This window comes from Myxine glutinosa, chromosome 7, assembly GCF_964187855.1.
Source record: "Myxine glutinosa chromosome 7, kmMyxGlut1.1, whole genome shotgun sequence".
Lineage (NCBI taxonomy): Eukaryota > Metazoa > Chordata > Myxini > Myxiniformes > Myxinidae > Myxine > Myxine glutinosa.
Window position 1 is genome coordinate 18,908,074 of NC_136267.1, and position 17,449 is coordinate 18,925,522.

The window sequence follows — 17,449 nt, forward strand, 5'->3', positions numbered from 1 at the left end:
CTCTTTCTTCTTCTCTCACTTCTCACCACCGACTCCTCTCTCTGGCAACCGACTGTGACCAACTCCTTGCAACCAACTCCTCCTCACTTCACAACCCTTCTTTTTCCAACCCAGAGTGCATCTCTCTTTCTTCTTCTCTCCTCCACTTCCGGTTGCGCCCTTTTATAGCGCCCCCGGCGATCACCTCCCCGGCGCTTTGGACACGCCCATCGGGGCGCTCACCTCGGCCCTGGCTGGTCGCACGACCCTTGGGCTCCGCCCCAGACGACGACGGGCGGGCGCGCCCCTCCCCTCCTCTGACGAGGTGGAGACACGCCTTTCTTCCCTGACTCGAGCCTCGTGGTCAATGGCGGTTATTGGAGGGGAGGTGATTGGGAATCGAGGCTCAGCAATGACGAGAGGGGATGTAATATGGCAATCGAGGGTCGGCAATCACGAAAGGGGGGATGTGAAGGAAATGGGGATTTTTGGGGATGGGAATGGAAGGGGATCTATTCTCTCTCACTGGTGCAATGGAGTATTTCAATTAATGGGAGACACAGCCTTATCTTAAAACACAGAATAAGATATAACTATCGAACATGAATATCCTATGATTGGCTGACGTGTATGCTTGTGGACTATGGGACGCCCTTTTGATCTTACACAGCTCCGGAGGCAGGAGGCACAGCACAACAACAATAATAATAATCATACAGCACACAATAAAAAAAAATATATACAGTCCTCATATCCGCAACACTGCACTCTCCTCCTCTTAGGCACGTCCCGGGCCTACAACTTTTAGCTTTAGCGTGACACGTAGGTGTAGTTCCCTCTATTTTTAACCTGACCCTGAGTGCGACAGTTTAAACATAAATAAATGTGTCCCGCTGCTCCATTGCACCCTGCCTAACAGACTTTCGCCCACAGTTAACCGAATTGCGGAATGGTCTTCAAACTATACACTGACGGTGGGGAGCATTATTTACAATGACTCTGCTTTTATTTACAAAACTAACCCAGGACCTGTAATTGTTCTTTCTGGGGGGAGGACAGTCTGCTCTGCATCAATGCACCATTAAAGCACCCAAAAACGCACCAATACACACCCAAGCACCAATCGGTGCAGTCCCCATTGTTCAATGAATAAAATAAAACCAACAAACCCAACCCTGCAGGTGTCTCTTGCTCTTCGGCTCCCTCTGCTGGTTATCATTATTTCTTCCAGTTGTTGTCATTTTCTTTGCTTTGCTTACTGGCGGCCTATTTTCAATAAAACTTGCACCCAATGTGTCCTTTTTATTTATTTATGGCCCACCAGGCCGACTATGTGTATGGTTCACCTGTGGGGCATTGGTGCCCTGTGGCCAAGGTCCGCCAGCAAGATTTCGGGCCCTCATGGCCGGTTCCAGCAGAGGGGCCATGCCCCAACCCATTGGGTCCATAAGTGGTGCTCGGCCACTGACATGTGGTCCATAATGTGGTGCATCGATGCAGACAGCTGGTTCTGGGAATTTCGGGCGCACAATGGCCGACCCACGCACGCTCCCCTCGGCGCCCAACGGCGCACAGGTCATGTGGGAGACAAAAGGGGGGACAAGACAAATGAGCGAGGGGTAAGGTCTCAAGGGTACACATCAAAAAGGCAATGCAAGGCGAAATGCGTACGGAGGGCGAAGTGAGAAAGCTCGTCCCTACCGTACGTCACCCCCCTGTTACCTAGCCCACCCTTGCCCTTACCCCATATGTACAAAACCTACACATTACCAATTCGTCACTACTGTCACGTCTTCCCCATATTTCCCCTATATCAAATTCGTCTCCACAATCCCTCTACTTCAAAATTTGCCATCATCAATTCATCATCAATCCTCATAAGGAGGCAGAGATGGAACATCAAAGCACAATGTCACACCCACGTCATGATGCGTCTCACATTCCAAACATTTGCCCAATAAAAAATAATAAAACATGGCATGGTGTGGAGTTCCTGTCACCTCAGGTGAGTGGATGCAGATGGTGCGAGGAGACTTCATCCTAACTACTTTCTAAATGACTTTAACACACTTTACACTACCCGGGGTCTTTCCCCTGCCAATCCATTGGCCACTTACACTATGGGTTCTAACAACCAATCCCCATTGACCAAACTGTGGTGCTTCTCAATTTGGGGTCTCACTCCCCCGATTCAGCTCCCGGTGCCCTCGCACAATTTCTGGGCCGCGACGTGTAGCTCTCCCAACAGGTCTACCCACCTGCACACCTCCACCACTGTAGTTGCCACCCGAGCTTACCTAGCTCCTCACCCTAACCTAACTACCTGGGGATAGCCCCTCTCCTGGCTCTGTCACCCCATGGTGCCCTCTGGCACTGGGCTACCCGGGTCCGTCCTCCGGATCCTCGGGCCCCATTCACACAACTACTACCGGCTCCCAGAGCCCACCTGCGGCCTCACCTGGCCGACATCCTTACAGTGGTGGAGTGCCCAAACCAACTACACACACTAACAGGCTACACGCCCAGCCATTTCCACAACACTAATGCACCCATCCAAATACCATTCTTTCACCTCGCACCACAGATGCCAATATCCAAACCACAATTTACCTGTACCCTCTACCTAACACTTACACTACCCGCCCCGGGTATCCGTGATGGGGGGTCCACTCTTCCCCCATTCACACCTTCGCACCATCCACTCCACTCCACAATTTCCACCATTCTCACTCCACGACCATCCATTGGCCAATACTCCATACCATTTATTCCATACACCTGTCCTCCATTCACCTGTCGTTGCACACCTGTGCAATCTCACCTGGTGCCACCTGCACCCTCCTCCTCTTTCTGGACCAGTTGGTCAACGCAACACACATCACCATCACTCACTCATACACTGCTCCACACACCTGTTCAGTTGCACACCTGTGCAATCACACCTGTTCCATTCTCACCTGTTCAATCCTCACACGCACGGCATCATCTCAGCTAACTACTCCCCTCTGAAACTTGCGCTTCCCAGTCGTCCCTTTAAACTATTGCGCTCCCACGTCATTATCATCCACACTAAACTACCTGCGTCCCCACTACAGGTATCAGTCACTAACTAAACTTAACGTTACCTAATGTCAATCTCTTCTAGATCCCTATCATTATCCAAGCCCTCCCTGGCTCGGCTGTCATAGCCACCCCATAAACTATTGCGCATTTGCCCCCACCTGTGAGGGATGGTGGATTTGCCATCCCACCACATCGGGGGTCTCTCACTACCAATTTCGCTCGTTCAAATCCAACAATTTAAAAATTTTCCATTTACTGCCAATTCTATTCACTTTTCTAAATTTTGTATCAAATCACTACTATCACTATCACCATCACCCGTCTACTTATTAGGTCCTCTCGGTGCGCCAATTCACATCTACAGCCCGGCTTCGTACAGCCGAGCAATGAACGCGGGTCGTTTTGTGCCAGCGGCTGGATACGTCCCGCATTCGGGGCAGGGACGGAGGCTTACCCGGGCCGAGATCCCACGCACCACCTCGGCGTGGAGCCATCCAATGTCCCGATCTCGACCTGCCGGCACGTCTCAACAAAACGTGGTCGCCATAGCGACCCTTCCTATCCAGCCGCCCGCTCCGCCTAGTGGAGCCCGGCCGCGGCCGTTCAAAGCGAGGCCCAGCACGCACCGAGGGCCCGATTCGGCTATAAGTCGTTCTAAACTCTACCCCGTCTAACGTCGATGCTTCACCTGGACGCTTACACCCCGCAGCCCGTTCCTTGCTCACACATCCAGCTGTGCCCATGCTCCTCGTACCTTTCCTTACACACCCAGGTACACCCATTCCACTCACAGCCTTGGTCACACACCTGACCACCGAACACTTTGGCACACATTCGTTGCTCGCACACCTCACCAATACACTGCTTCGCGCCCCCTCCTCGGTCACCTCCTCTGTGACAATCACAGGTGTGCTCTCATTCGCACACCCAACCACGTGCCTCACTACCAACTCAAATGTGCCTTCCCACACACGCTCTACCATTCCAGGTGTGCATCCTTCCATCCCAGGTGTACATCCTCGCTCACCTGTTATAACCAACTCACGCTCCGTTTCACTCTCACTACTCTCACCTCCACTCTCGGTCGCGCACTCACCCTTACTTTCGACGGCACACTCTTTCCTTATGCACCCGTCCGTTACACACCTTTCTCGCGCATCCTCTCGCGCACACTTTTTCGTTACTTCCTCCGTAACACTCACCACACCGCGCTTCCCTGTGCTCCCTCGCACACGCGCTACGACCGGCTCACTCCTGACGGCACACTCACTCCTCGGCGTGCACTTTTTCCTCACACACCCCATGGTCGGACATTCTCGCACACCTCTTTTTTCGCACACCTGACCTGTCGCACACTTCACCAACGGCCTTTCACGAACACCCGGATCCAAACCAATCCCCAAGCCGACTGAAGCTTTCCTCACATCATATACATTGCCACTCACCTCCGTACTTCGTCTCCGCCCCTCCTTTGCCACCTGCAAACTCTTTATTTGGTTAGTGAGCACTTCATCATGATTTGAACACAGACCTTGTACATATTCCATGACTTCCTCCTTTATCTCCCTCTTAGTTTCCCTCCGTCTCTTTTTAATTTCACTCACCTCTTCTCCCACTTCCTCTAATTTTTGTTTAACCTCTTTTATTTCTCGGTGCGTCTCCTCAAGTTCGTCCTCTAAGGCTACCGTGACCGTTTCTACGTGCGTCCTTACCTCCCGGTCCTTCGTCTCCATTGCTTCTGTCACCTCTTCCACCCTCATTGTCAGTTCCTCCCGTACCATCTGACATTGCCTCTGCGTCGCTATTAATTCGTTTTTAATTTCTTTTTGTGTCGCCTTTAACCCTCCTAGTACCACAGTGTTCTTTTGAACCTGCTCCACTAACTTAGTTTGTCCCTCTGTCAGCTGCTCCACCTCCTCCGTCAGATCTTCTATTCCCCCTTGTAACTTAGCCGTATTATTCCTCACTTCTTTCTCTATACGCTTTTCGCCTCGCTTTACCTCCTCGCGTAGCCCCGAGACCTCCTCACTCACCCCTCGTCGTATTTCCTCCATCTGGTTCCCCATCTGTTCGATTTCCCGGGCGGATTGTTCCCCTATTTCCCGCAATTTGTCCTCCATCCTATTTTCTAACCCCATTAACCCATTTTTCACCCCCTCTAACTGATTCTCCTGGGCAGCCATTCTATTTTCCACCCCCGTTAACCCATGTTTCATCCCCTCTAACTGATTCTCCTGGGCAGCCATTCTATTTTCCACCCCCGTTAACCCATGTTTCACCTCTTTTATCCCGTTGTCTAACCCCTCAAAATTATTGTCTAACTTCTCACCGGTACCCCTCGCTTCGTCCCTCATTACCCCCATTTGGTTTCCCATTACCCCCAATTGCTCACTCTGAGCATCCATCCGGTTCCCCATTACCCCCAATTGCTCACTCTGAGCATCCATCCGGCCCTCCAATCGCTCACTATTCTGGGCCATAAGGGCCTTCATTTGTATAAAAAAAAGGTTCAAATCCATTGGCATCTCCGGTTCGACTACCGCGACCATGGGCGTGGCTAAATGTGGCGCCGCTGTAATCACGTGCGCTAGAGCGCCATTTTGTGCACCTGAAATTCCCGCAACCACATTGCCATTTTCCTCCTCCCTTTCTTCCCCGAAGTCCTGGGTTACTTCTAACCCCTCTATCTCTCCCACCGGCATCCCGTCGCCTTGGACAGCCATGGCGCGATTTCAAAATTCGGGCTCTTCCTTTAAAACAAAACAAATTTCGTACTTTATAATTTTGAGCGCGTGAAACGCGCTCCGGGTCGATCTCACTCCCCGACACCAATTGTTATACTAATAGTACAATTGGTGTTCCAAAATTTGGGCTAAATAAATTTAGTCCCAGGTTCGAATCCAACTCCTGACAACCAATTGTTATAGATCGCGGTTAGGATGTTATAGACCGAGCGGTGGTGTAAGACCGCGACCTAACAAAACTCACCCGATTCCACCCGAACGTTGGTTGTATCGCACCCTAGCTGCTCAATGAGGGAAAAGACAAAAGCGACGCAATGCAAGAGGAAAACGGAGACAAAAAAAGGTTTGAAATACTACCACATTTATTCCTACTATTTACACACAAGCAACAAAAAGCAATTCAGTTTATTTACAAGTACAAGACGCAGGTGACACAGTGCAAATTTAGCTTATCTACAGACTTAACTTATTACCCAGGACAGAACAAACAAAGACGACTCACACGGGGAATGCCAGGGATGGCAGAAGGTGGATGGCTGGCGGGAGAGGAAAGGTCCAAGGGGGGGTCTTGCAGCACAACCGGCGCGTTCAGCAGCCGCCGTTCCGTTTCGGCCCTGCTCCGAACCGCCGTTCAGGCCCCCTTTGGCGGTGGGGTGGCGCGGCTGCGGCGGCCTCCGTCCGCTGCGTTCCCAGGACTTGTCTCACTGGTCTGGTCCCTCAACCCTCAACCCTCAACTCTTTCTTGCTTCTCTCACTCCTCACCACCGACTCCTCTCTCTGGCAACCGACTGTGACCAACTCCTTGCAACCAACTCCTCCTCTCTTCACAACCCTTCTTTTTCCAACCCAGAGTGCATCTCTCTTTCTTCTTCTCTCACTTCTCACCACCGACTCCTCTCTCTGGCAACCGACTGTGACCAACTCCTTGCAACCAACTCCTCCTCTCTTCACAACCCTTCTTTTTCCAACCCAGAGTGCATCTCTCTTTCTTCTTCTCTCCTCCACTTCCGGTTGCGCCCTTTTATAGCGCCCCCAGCGATCACGCCCCCGGCGCTTTGGACACGCCCATCGGGGCGCTCACCTCGGCCCTGGCTGGTCGCACGACCCTTGGGCTCCGCCCCGGACGACGACGGGCGGGCGCGCCCCTCCCCTCCTCTGACGAGGTGGAGACACGCCTTTCTTCCCTGACTCGAGCCTCGTGGTCAATGGCGGTTATTGGAGGGGAGGTGATTGGGAATCGAGGCTCAGCAATGACGAGAGGGGATGTAATATGGCAATCGAGGGTCGGCAATCACGAAAGGGGGGATGTGAAGGAAATGGGGATTTTTGGGGATGGGAATGGAAGGGGATCTATTCTCTCTCACTGGTGCAATGGAGTATTTCAATTAATGGGAGACACAGCCTTATCTTAAAACACAGAATAAGATATAACTATCGAACATGAATATCCTATGATTGGCTGACGTGTATGCTTGTGGACTATGGGACGCCCTTTTGATGTTACACAGCTCCGGAGGCAGGAGGCACAGCACAACAACAATAATAATAATCATACAGCACACAATAAAAAAAAATATATACAGTCCTCATATCCGCAACAATATAAAAGGGGAAGAATAGTTATTAGAGCGGTTGCCCCAATGCACCCACCTTTAACAAATATTTGCAAGCTCCTCCACAAGGCCAAAACAGAAGGAAACTAGACCAGCACTTGGTAGAGCACATAACTCCACCAACCTGAAGAGTTTATGTTTTGTATCCCACTGATAGGCTGGATCTGGATTCGGACCTGAACCAATATCTAATCGGCTTGTTCTTATCACCAAACCAACTTGGCCACTAAGTTTTGTCATAATCCGTCCACAACTTTGAGATACCGTGCTATACTGTCTATCGTTTTTGGCCCCATCTCTCAATCGTGAAGAATCACATAAAACATTCAAAACTTCTCGTATCTGGATCTGGATTCAGATCTTCACAAAAAATGAATCAATTTGTCCTTATCACACACCAACTTGTCCACCATGTTTTTTGTTCCAAGCCATCCATAACTTTTGAGATATCGTGCGACATATTGTTTTTGTCCCATCTCTCAATGGTGAAGAATCACTTTTGGAAAAAACTAAATGTTCTCGTATCTGGATCTGGATCTGTATCTTCCCCACAATCGAAAAATTTCGTCCTTGTCACACACCCAACCTTTCAACCACGTTTTGTCCAAATCCGGCCAGAACTTTTTGAGATATGTTCACAAACAGACAGAGAGGCAAAAACGTAACCTCTGCCCACCTTTGCTGGTGATGGTAATGATAGCATCCTCACTGGCTGTAAGCATTAAAAGAGAGATTTTGCCTCGTCGGAATGTCATTACATTTCTGTATTCATGATTTGTAGCAATAAAAAAAGTACAAACTCTTTTCTGGTCCTTCCTCCAAGGTTGTTTCACTTACCTAAAATTATTGAAAGAGTAATTGGAAAATATTGATGCAGAGAAAGGTGATTCAACCCACATGTGGTATTCCCACAATAAAATGCATGCACAGTCTTTCAGCCACAAAACTAACATCACGTGAACAGGGGGAAAAAAAAGCAAAAACGACATAACATGTATCAAGAATGAAGAAGTAGGTTCAGGATGCACATTGCAGGAAGAACAAGAAAGAGCAATCAGAGATTGCAAACCCTCGTCAGGATGTATTTTCAGTGGTTTTTAAGGCCTTTGTGGTAAAAAAACATATGGCGGCCGAACCACGTGACCGATGACGTCATCATTCTTTTCTTTTTTCTCCACCAATTTATTGCTAGATTATGCTCAAGAAATTTCATCTTGATAGGATGAAGTTTTGTACTTGTCGAATTATGACGTCAAAACGGAGGCACCTATGACATCATCATTAACATATTTTATTCCCCATGGAGAGTTCTTTACAATGAGCCATGTGTCCATTTTTTCTATTCAGCGTTTTCGGAGATATAGAGGTGCAAATTTTTTCGGTTTTTCCAAGATGGCGGCCGAATCACGTCACCCATGACATCATAATTATCATAAAAAATTCTGTGCGGACAAACAAACAGACAAACAAACGGACTAAAATGCAATACCCTCCTCAGGCGAGGGTAACTAGAACGGCACTCAGTAGAGCGCATACCTCCACCTGGTGAATAGATTACCTTTTGTATCCCACTGATAAACCGGATCTGGATTCGGACCTGAACCAAAATCGAATCAGCTTGTTCTTGTCACCTGACCAACTCATCCACCAAGTTTATTCATAACTCGTCCATAACTTTTTAAAATACCATGTTATATATCGCTTTTCACCCGATCTCGAAATGGTGAAGAATCACTTAAAAAAAAAAAAATTCTTGCATCCGAATCCATATTCAGATCTTCACCAAAATCGGAACGATTAGTCCTTTTCACACACACAACTGGTCCACCAAGTTTGGTCCAAATCCGTTCCCAACTTTTTGGAGATATCCTGCTATATATAATTTTTGCCCATATCACTCAATAGTGAAGAAACCACCGTTTAGAGGCCATTTTTCCCCGCAAAGCGGGGGTTGGCCTTTTCGGGGACCGTGGTAGTTGTTGTTTTTTGGTCCCCTTTTTGAAGCAATGTTTTACGGCCGGATGCCCTTCCTGACGCCAACCCTTTTTGCCGCCTTTAACGACAAACAGGGAATTACCAGTGAACTGGTACTCAATTTGCCGACCTCGGAAGGATGACAGGCTGAGTCAACCCCCCTGGCATTAATTCGGCGATCGACCGAGATTCTAACCCAGGATCCTAGGATCCTAAGCCGGCACCCTAGCCGCTAGCCCAACACCAGGGACTCAATAGTGAAGAATCACTTAAAAATTCTACTCGCTGGATATGGATCCGGATCTTCACCAAATTTGAATCGATTCTTACTTGTCACACACACAACCTGCCCAACAAGTTTCGTCCAAATCAGTCCACAACTTTTGGAGATATCCAGCTCTATATAATTTTTGGCCATATCACTCAATAGTGAAGAATCACTTAAAAATTCTACTCGCTGGATATGGATCCAGATCTTCACCAAATTTGAATCGATTCTTCCTTGTCACACACACAACCTGCCCAACAAGTTTCGTCCAAATCAGTCCACAACTTTTGGAGATATCCAGCTCTATATAATTTTTGGCCATATCACTCAATAGTGAAGAATCACTTAAAAATTCTACTCGCTGGATATGGATCCAGATCTTCACCAAATTTGAATCGATTCTTCCTTGTCACACACACAACCTGCCCAACAAGTTTCGTCCAAATCAGTCCACAACTTTTGGAGATATCCAGCTCTATATAATTTTTGGCCATATCACTCAATAGTGAAGAATCACTTAAAAATTCTACTCGCTGGATATGGATCCAGATCTTCACCAAATTTGAATCGATTCTTCCTTGTCTCACACACAACCTGTCCAACAAGTTTCGTCCAAATCAGTCCACAACTTTTTGAGATATCCTGCTATATATAATTTTTGCCCATATCACTCAATAGTGAAGAATCACTTTAAAATTCTACTAGCTGGATATGGATCCGGATCTTCACCAAATTTGAATCGATTCTTCCTTGTCACACACACAACCTGCCCAACAAGTTTCGTCCAAATCAGTCCACAGCTTTTGGAGATATCCTGCTATGTGTTGGTTCAAGCCCAATCTGCCAATGGTGAAGAATCACATTTAAAAAATGAAATGATGCTTGTATCCGAATCCATATTCAGATCTTCACCAAAATCGAAACGATTAGTCCTTTTCACACACACAACTAGTCCACCAAATTTCGTCCAAATCCGTTCCCAACTTTTTGGAGATATCCAGCTATATATAATTTTTGCCCATATCACTCAATAGTGAAGAATCACTTAAAAATTCTACTAGCTGGATATGGATCCGGATCTTCACCAAAATTGAATCGATTCTTCCTTGTCACACACACAACCTGCCCAACAAGTTTCGTCCAAATCAGTCCACAACTTTTGGAGATATCCAGCTATATATAATTTTTGGCCATATCACTCAATAGTGAAGAATTACTTTAAAATTCTACTCGCTGGATATGGATCCAGATCTTCACCAAATTTGAATCGATTCTTCCTCGTCACACACACAACCTGCCCAACAAGTGTCGTCCAAATCAGTCCACAACTTTTGGAGATATCCAGCTATATATAATTTTTGGCCATATCACTCAATAGTGAAGAATCACTTAAAAATTATACTCGCTGGATATGGATCCAGATCTTCACCAAATTTGAATCGATTCTTCCTTGTCACACACACAACCTGCCCAACAAGTTTCGTCCAAATCAGTCCACAACTTTTGGAGATATCCAGCTATATATAATTTTTGGCCATATCACTCAATAGTGAAGAATCACTTTAAAATTCTACTCGCTGGATATGGATCCGGATCTTCACCAAATTTGAATCGATTCTTACTTGTCACACACACAACCTGCCCAACAAGTTTCGTCCAAATCAGTCCACAACTTTTGGAGATATCCAGCTATATATAATTTTTGGCCATATCACTCAATAGTGAAGAATCACTTAAAAATTCTACTCGCTGGATATGGATCCAGATCTTCACCAAATTTGAATCGATTCTTCCTTGTCACACACACAACCTGCCCAACAAGTGTCGTCCAAATCAGTCCACAACTTTTGGAGATATCCAGCTCTATATAATTTTTGCCCATATCACTCAATAGTGAAGAATCACTTAAAAATTCTACTAGCTGGATATGGATCCGGATCTTCACCAAAATTGAATCGATTCTTCCTTTTCACACACAACCTCTCCACCAAGTTTCGTCCAAATCCGTCCACAACGTTTTGAGATATCTTGTACACAAACGGACAGAAAAACGGGCAGACAAACAGGGGTGGAAACATAACCTCCATCCACACGTGGTGGCGCAGGTAAAAATAGGACCGCAGGTCCTGAAGCTCACCTGGATCAGGAGCAACAGTCACTCAAACGGCCACCGATCATCTCACACCCTGATATTTTTTAATGCCGTGAACAAACTTTGGTACACCACGGGTGATGAAGGTTGTGGGCAAGTTTCATCAAAACCGTGTGTGTAGTTTTGGAGAAGAGAGCAAATACCTATTTTTTGGGGAGCCTCCATAGACCCGCTTAATGAGCGCAGATTTTGATACGGTCAATACATCTTCGTTAAGCCCCTGTCACACCTTGACGATTTAGCCAGCGTATGCCGACGTATCAAAATTGAGTGCTGGTGTGAGTCATACGCTGGCATACGTCGACAAATTTTGTGCATGCACGAAATTTGTCGATGAGCTCGGCGTACTACGACGTATGCCAGCGTGCTTCAGCGTGCTCTTAACGTAGCCAAATTTTTCATACGTCGGCATACGCTGGCTAAATCGTCAAAGTGTGACAGCGGCTTTAGATATCATATATGAAGCTTGTGGCTAGGCTTTATCAAAATCGTGTGTTTGGTTCAAGTGATAATGACTGAAGTGTTTACGGACTCACTCACCGACTCGCTCACTCACTCACTCACTGACTCACTTACTTACTTACTTACCTACTTACCTACTTACCTATGGACACTGCTTGATCGCACAAGCTCACCAGACTAAAGTCCAGATGAGCTAAAAATGCTTACAGAGGAAGATGGATGTAGAATGGCACGAAACCATAAAAATAAAACACTTGGGAGCGACCCCCGAAAATTCACCATCAAAAACACTTTAACAAACGGAGTACGACGACAACTCTATTAAAAATTGCCTTTTTTAAGACAAAATGTCTGCTCAGGAAGATACTACCAGTAGGGTGGTGGAGAAACAGGCAAACTACAAAACAACCAACACCTCATTTTACCATATTCCGATTGTGCTGCTTCTGCCGGTCTGCAGTGTTTAGGCACCACGGCAGCGTATTCAACGTTGTCTTCTGTGGGAACCAAAACATGTGGGCAATTATCTTTAAACCATTATCCGACAGTGATATTTTATGTGAAAACACCAACATGGAAAGATTCACTTTAACAACAAATTTTACCTGAAAACAAAGACTTCACAACAAATTTTACCTGAAAACAAGTACCGAATATTCAGGTGGCATGTACCTGATTTTGAGAAATCCTTTATATCATAACTAGCCGATCTGACTAAGTATGTGAAGTTATTTTTGAGCAGAAGATATAAACTTCTTTGAACTTCAACAAGATCGCCATTTACTCACACCCACGGGCACTCCTCCCCATCCTTCTCAGTCCACCTTCAGTGGTCAATTTGCTGCAGAACATTCTTGGGAATGGCTTTATAATTTTCGTCATTTTTGAAAGAAAATGTTAGACCATGTCATAAGATAAAGGAAAGTGACATGTAATACCGGCTACCACCACAGGTGGAGTTATTTCCGCCACATCCATCTCCTGCGATGTAGTCAACGCCGAGGGCCTTTCACTCACTCACCGCAGGCAGGTTGGTGGTCTTTCTGTCTTCTACCGACTCCTCTCCGGCCTTGCTCCCCCAGCTCTCTCTGTGCTCTGTCCCCCCAATATTCCTTCAGGTCGCACAAGATCTGCCTGCAACCCTCTTATGGTTAAACTGCCAAAGTCTAGGCTCTCTGCTCACCTTCACTCTTTCATTCCCCTTTTCTCCCGCCTCTGGAACAAACTCCCCCACTCCCTTCAATCCCACTCCTCCCTCCAGGTCTTTAAAACAGCTGTTCACCACCATCTCTTATCGTCCCCCATCGAAAACCTTGATCTTTTCTACCCCCGGTAATTCACCCCAGAGTCCTTGCAGTGTTCATATGTTTTAATCCTCTCCCACCTCCCCCCAAGTCCTCCCGATGTCCCTGCTCTCAAATGTTGTGTTTGTGTCCTTCCCCCTCTTCCCCCTCTCTTTTGTGTCCTTCCCCCTCTCTCCCCATCTTGTCTGCTGCTCCCCTTGTTTTTTGTGTTTTGTGTGTCGGTTTGTCTTTTTGTGTGATTAATGTTAGCTCTTTCACGAGCCTCGATCTTGTATACAAAAAAAAACAAAAAACCAAAAAAAAACAAAAACTGCAATTCAGCAAATGTCCGTCCGTCCGTTTGAAGGTACCGCAAAAAAACGGATCGCAACGATATTTTGGGTGGATATTCCTGGGACCCCTGGGAGTAAAATAGGAGATATTGTTTTTCCAAGTTTTCCAATTTTCCAGTTTTTCCAAACACGATGGAATAATATTTACCGACATGAACAGTGATGTGGCTTTTGTTGAAATTCTACAAATACTGTTTATTCTACGTACCAGGAGAGAGTAGATCGACTCCTGACGAACTCTTCCTATATAAACGTGCGGCTCCAAAATAACATGGCAGCGTGTGCAAAGCGACTGAGAAACAGGTGTAGCGGCCGCTTCCTTGTTACAGATTCGGCGCGCACTCTTCACACATAAACGTGTGACTGAGAAAGACATGTAGCGGCCGCTTTCGTTTTGCAGAATTCAATCTTTTTTCAAAATGGGCGCCATGTACTGTTTATATTTTGATGATTTGCGTGTGATATGATTCAACGGATGTTTATATGAATTGTTTAAAATAAAAAAGCCTTCAATTTCTGATATTTTTCCTTTTCATTTGGGCCTCCCAATTGAAGCCCCGCCCATGGGGCGGGTACCGTTGCTGGTTTGATATAATGCAAAGTGTGGTGGCTGTCCATGTGTTTGTGCGTTCGATCGTCTCCTGTTTCCTGCGGCTTCTTCCGGTGCTGCTTTTTAAAAGCACCGCACGCAGGCAAAGCTCAACATTCGACAAGAAGAAATTAATGATACCAAACGATATATATATTTTAAACATATAAATACAACATGGAATCGCAGTTTTGATTATTAACAGTGCGTTAAGATACGACCTCGGCTGACAGGATGACCTCGAGGTACGAATGCTCGCCTCTAAGCTGTCGAGCTGGATTTGAATCTCGGCCCAGCTATAAACTGTCATCCGAGTGTTTCACAGACAAGGTGATTCATCAATGTGTGTGCCGTTCCTGGGCGTCCCATCTCCCAACATTAGTTGGTGGACGTAAAAGATCCCCATGTCCTTCATGAAGATAATGAGATGATAATGTTTAAGATAATGAAGGGTAGAGACATAATTGAAGCAGGATCGTCTTTTTTTTGAACCACATTAGACATTAACAGAAACAGAGGACAATGTTGGAGAGTAAAAAAGAGGAGGTGAGAACACAAGCAAGGCAATGTATTTTACACCAAAGTAGAAATTCAAATAGCAATCTTTTTGTTTGATTATGCTTCTTCCTTCGATCAATAACTTTCCTGTGATTTTGTAAACACTCACCAGGTGAGTCGGAGGTGCAGGCACTTTGCATCAGCTGAGCATCCGTTGTTGGCCCTGAACGTGAGAGGAAATGCATGACGAGGTGTAAATGTAGAGAAAGGTAAGAATAGCAAAAATGAAACAAAATACTTTTCTTTATGAATCAAGATGAAGATGTAAATATTACAGATTTCTTTATATTTATCACTCCTGATTGTTAAATTCTTCATCGGATTAATTTCCCCATCATGTGTTTAATAATCAAAATTTACCTCCGCCACCAAAGATGGATGGAATTTGTGTGTTTCACCCTTGTCTGTCTGTTTGTGAACAGGATTTTTTTTTTTTTTTTTTGTATACTGAATCGAGGCTCGTGAAAGAGCTAACATTTACTTCACAAACAAATAAACCAGACAAACAAAATATATAAAAAGAGGGAGCGGAAGACAAGATGGGGAGAGAAGGGGAAGCACAAAAACACAACATTTGAGAGCAGGGAGATGTGTGGGAGGGAGAGGGCTTAGGGGAGGAGGCATGGGAAGGGGGATATCTCAAAACGTTGTGGACGGATTCGGCCGAAATTTGGTGGAGAGCTTGGGTGTGTGACACGGAAGAACAGATTAGATTTTGGTGAAGATCCGGATCTGTATCTTGATCCGATAATATTTTTAAAATGATTCTTCGCCATTGAGAGACAGGGTCAAAACGATATATATCACGATATCTCAAAAAGTTATGGACCGATTCGGACGAGACTTGGTGGATATGTTGGGTGTGTGACACAGAAGAATACATTACATTATGGTGAATATCCGAGTCCGGATCTAGACACGGGAATGTTTTAAAAATTTTTTTAAAGTAATTCTTCACCATTGAGATATTGGGGGAAAAACGACAAATAGCAAGATATTTAAAAAAATTGTTGATGGATTATAACAAAACTTAGTGGACGAGTTGGTTTGGTGACAAGAATAAGCCGATTCGATTTTGGTTCAGGTCCCAATCCAGATTCGGCCTATCAGTGGGATAGAAAACATAAACTGTTCAGCCTGGCGGAGGCATGCGCTCTACCGAGTGCCATTCTAGTTTATTATACATTTATCAGGTTTATTTATCGATTACCTGTGTAATTCTTTCAAATTCTTATTTTAAAATGATCAGAACATAAATTAGTTTAAGTATTTTTTACATGTTAGATCTCTCATGCGCAGCTTCCCTTATGGAGTTATTTGTTTTGTGCTTGAGTTTCCTCTTTCACGGATTATTTTCCAGTTCCCTTTTCTTTTCGTCGTTTTGTATTGGAAAAATCAACTTCCCCCACCATCTGCTTTATATTTCCTGCAGAAATGAAAATGTTCGCACACAATTGTTCAACACCTGTTCAACACTGCATTCAACATTTAACCCACAGCATTTAACCCCTGACTATCTCTTCTCCTTCTCCCTCCTTTTTGCTTTGAATATTTCCCTATTGATTCTTCTTTTTTTGCAATTGTTTTTATGTTTTGCTATGCATTGTGTTTTGCACTCTGTCAAAGCGTCTTTGGGCTCCCTGAAAAGCGCTATATAAAATAAATGCATTATTATTATTATTACAATTCACCAACGTCGCTGTTCAAACAAGATGGTGACAGATCCATTAAAACAGTGGCAGCCAAGGCTTCATTCAACCTCACTGTTGTTTCAGCCATTTTGTTTAGAATCACAGTTAATCCCAGTCGAGGGTCGTGGGCAAACAGAACGTTTCTTTCTTTTTCTTTCTGTTTGTGCTCTCAGTCACATGTAATATTTTTTGAACAGCTGCGGTCAATAAGTGAGAGACATGAATATGATTGGCATTGAATTGTAAAAGGCCATCTACATACTACATACGTGGAGAGGGAGTAATAGAGGAAAGGAAAACTTGCACATGGAATGGAAGATTTTGCGCATATAATATGTAGATTCCCCCACACAAGGTACAAGAGGAAGGAAAACTGTCCAAATAGTGAATGCGTATGTCTGTGTTTTGTTTCTTAATTACTTATCAGCGTAACAACAATGAAAGGGCTTAAGTTTTTCAGACCAAGGCCTATAATATAGCTACAAGGTTTAAACGGGTTCTCCGATCCACCAACAATTAATCTTGCCAATTTTGTAATATCCTGTCGTGCAAATAAATACAGACAGTCAACCTCAAGTGTATAAAACTCTTAATGATTTTGGCGAAAAGTTTGACAAATACAGTACACAATGTTGTTTCATTTTTCATTTGCAAACAGAAGACGGTAAAAACAGCAAGTGGCCAAAAGCTGCAAAGGCAAATGCAGAAATATGTTGGCAG

At 45.3% G+C, this 17,449-nt stretch overlaps 1 protein-coding gene across 1 annotated transcript in view; it reads right to left on the reverse strand.

Annotated features, from left to right (window-relative positions):
- LOC137430711 (uncharacterized) overlaps positions 1–17,449 on the reverse strand; it is a 148,956-nt gene that overhangs the window by 28,917 nt on the left and 102,590 nt on the right. The window contains exons 7-8 of the mRNA XM_078781329.1: positions 15,148–15,201; positions 12,681–12,752 (exon numbers count right to left, since the gene is read on the reverse strand). Of these exons, the coding sequence (XP_078637455.1) occupies positions 12,681–12,752; positions 15,148–15,201 (126 nt within the window). The remainder of the gene's footprint in view (positions 1–12,680; positions 12,753–15,147; positions 15,202–17,449) is intronic.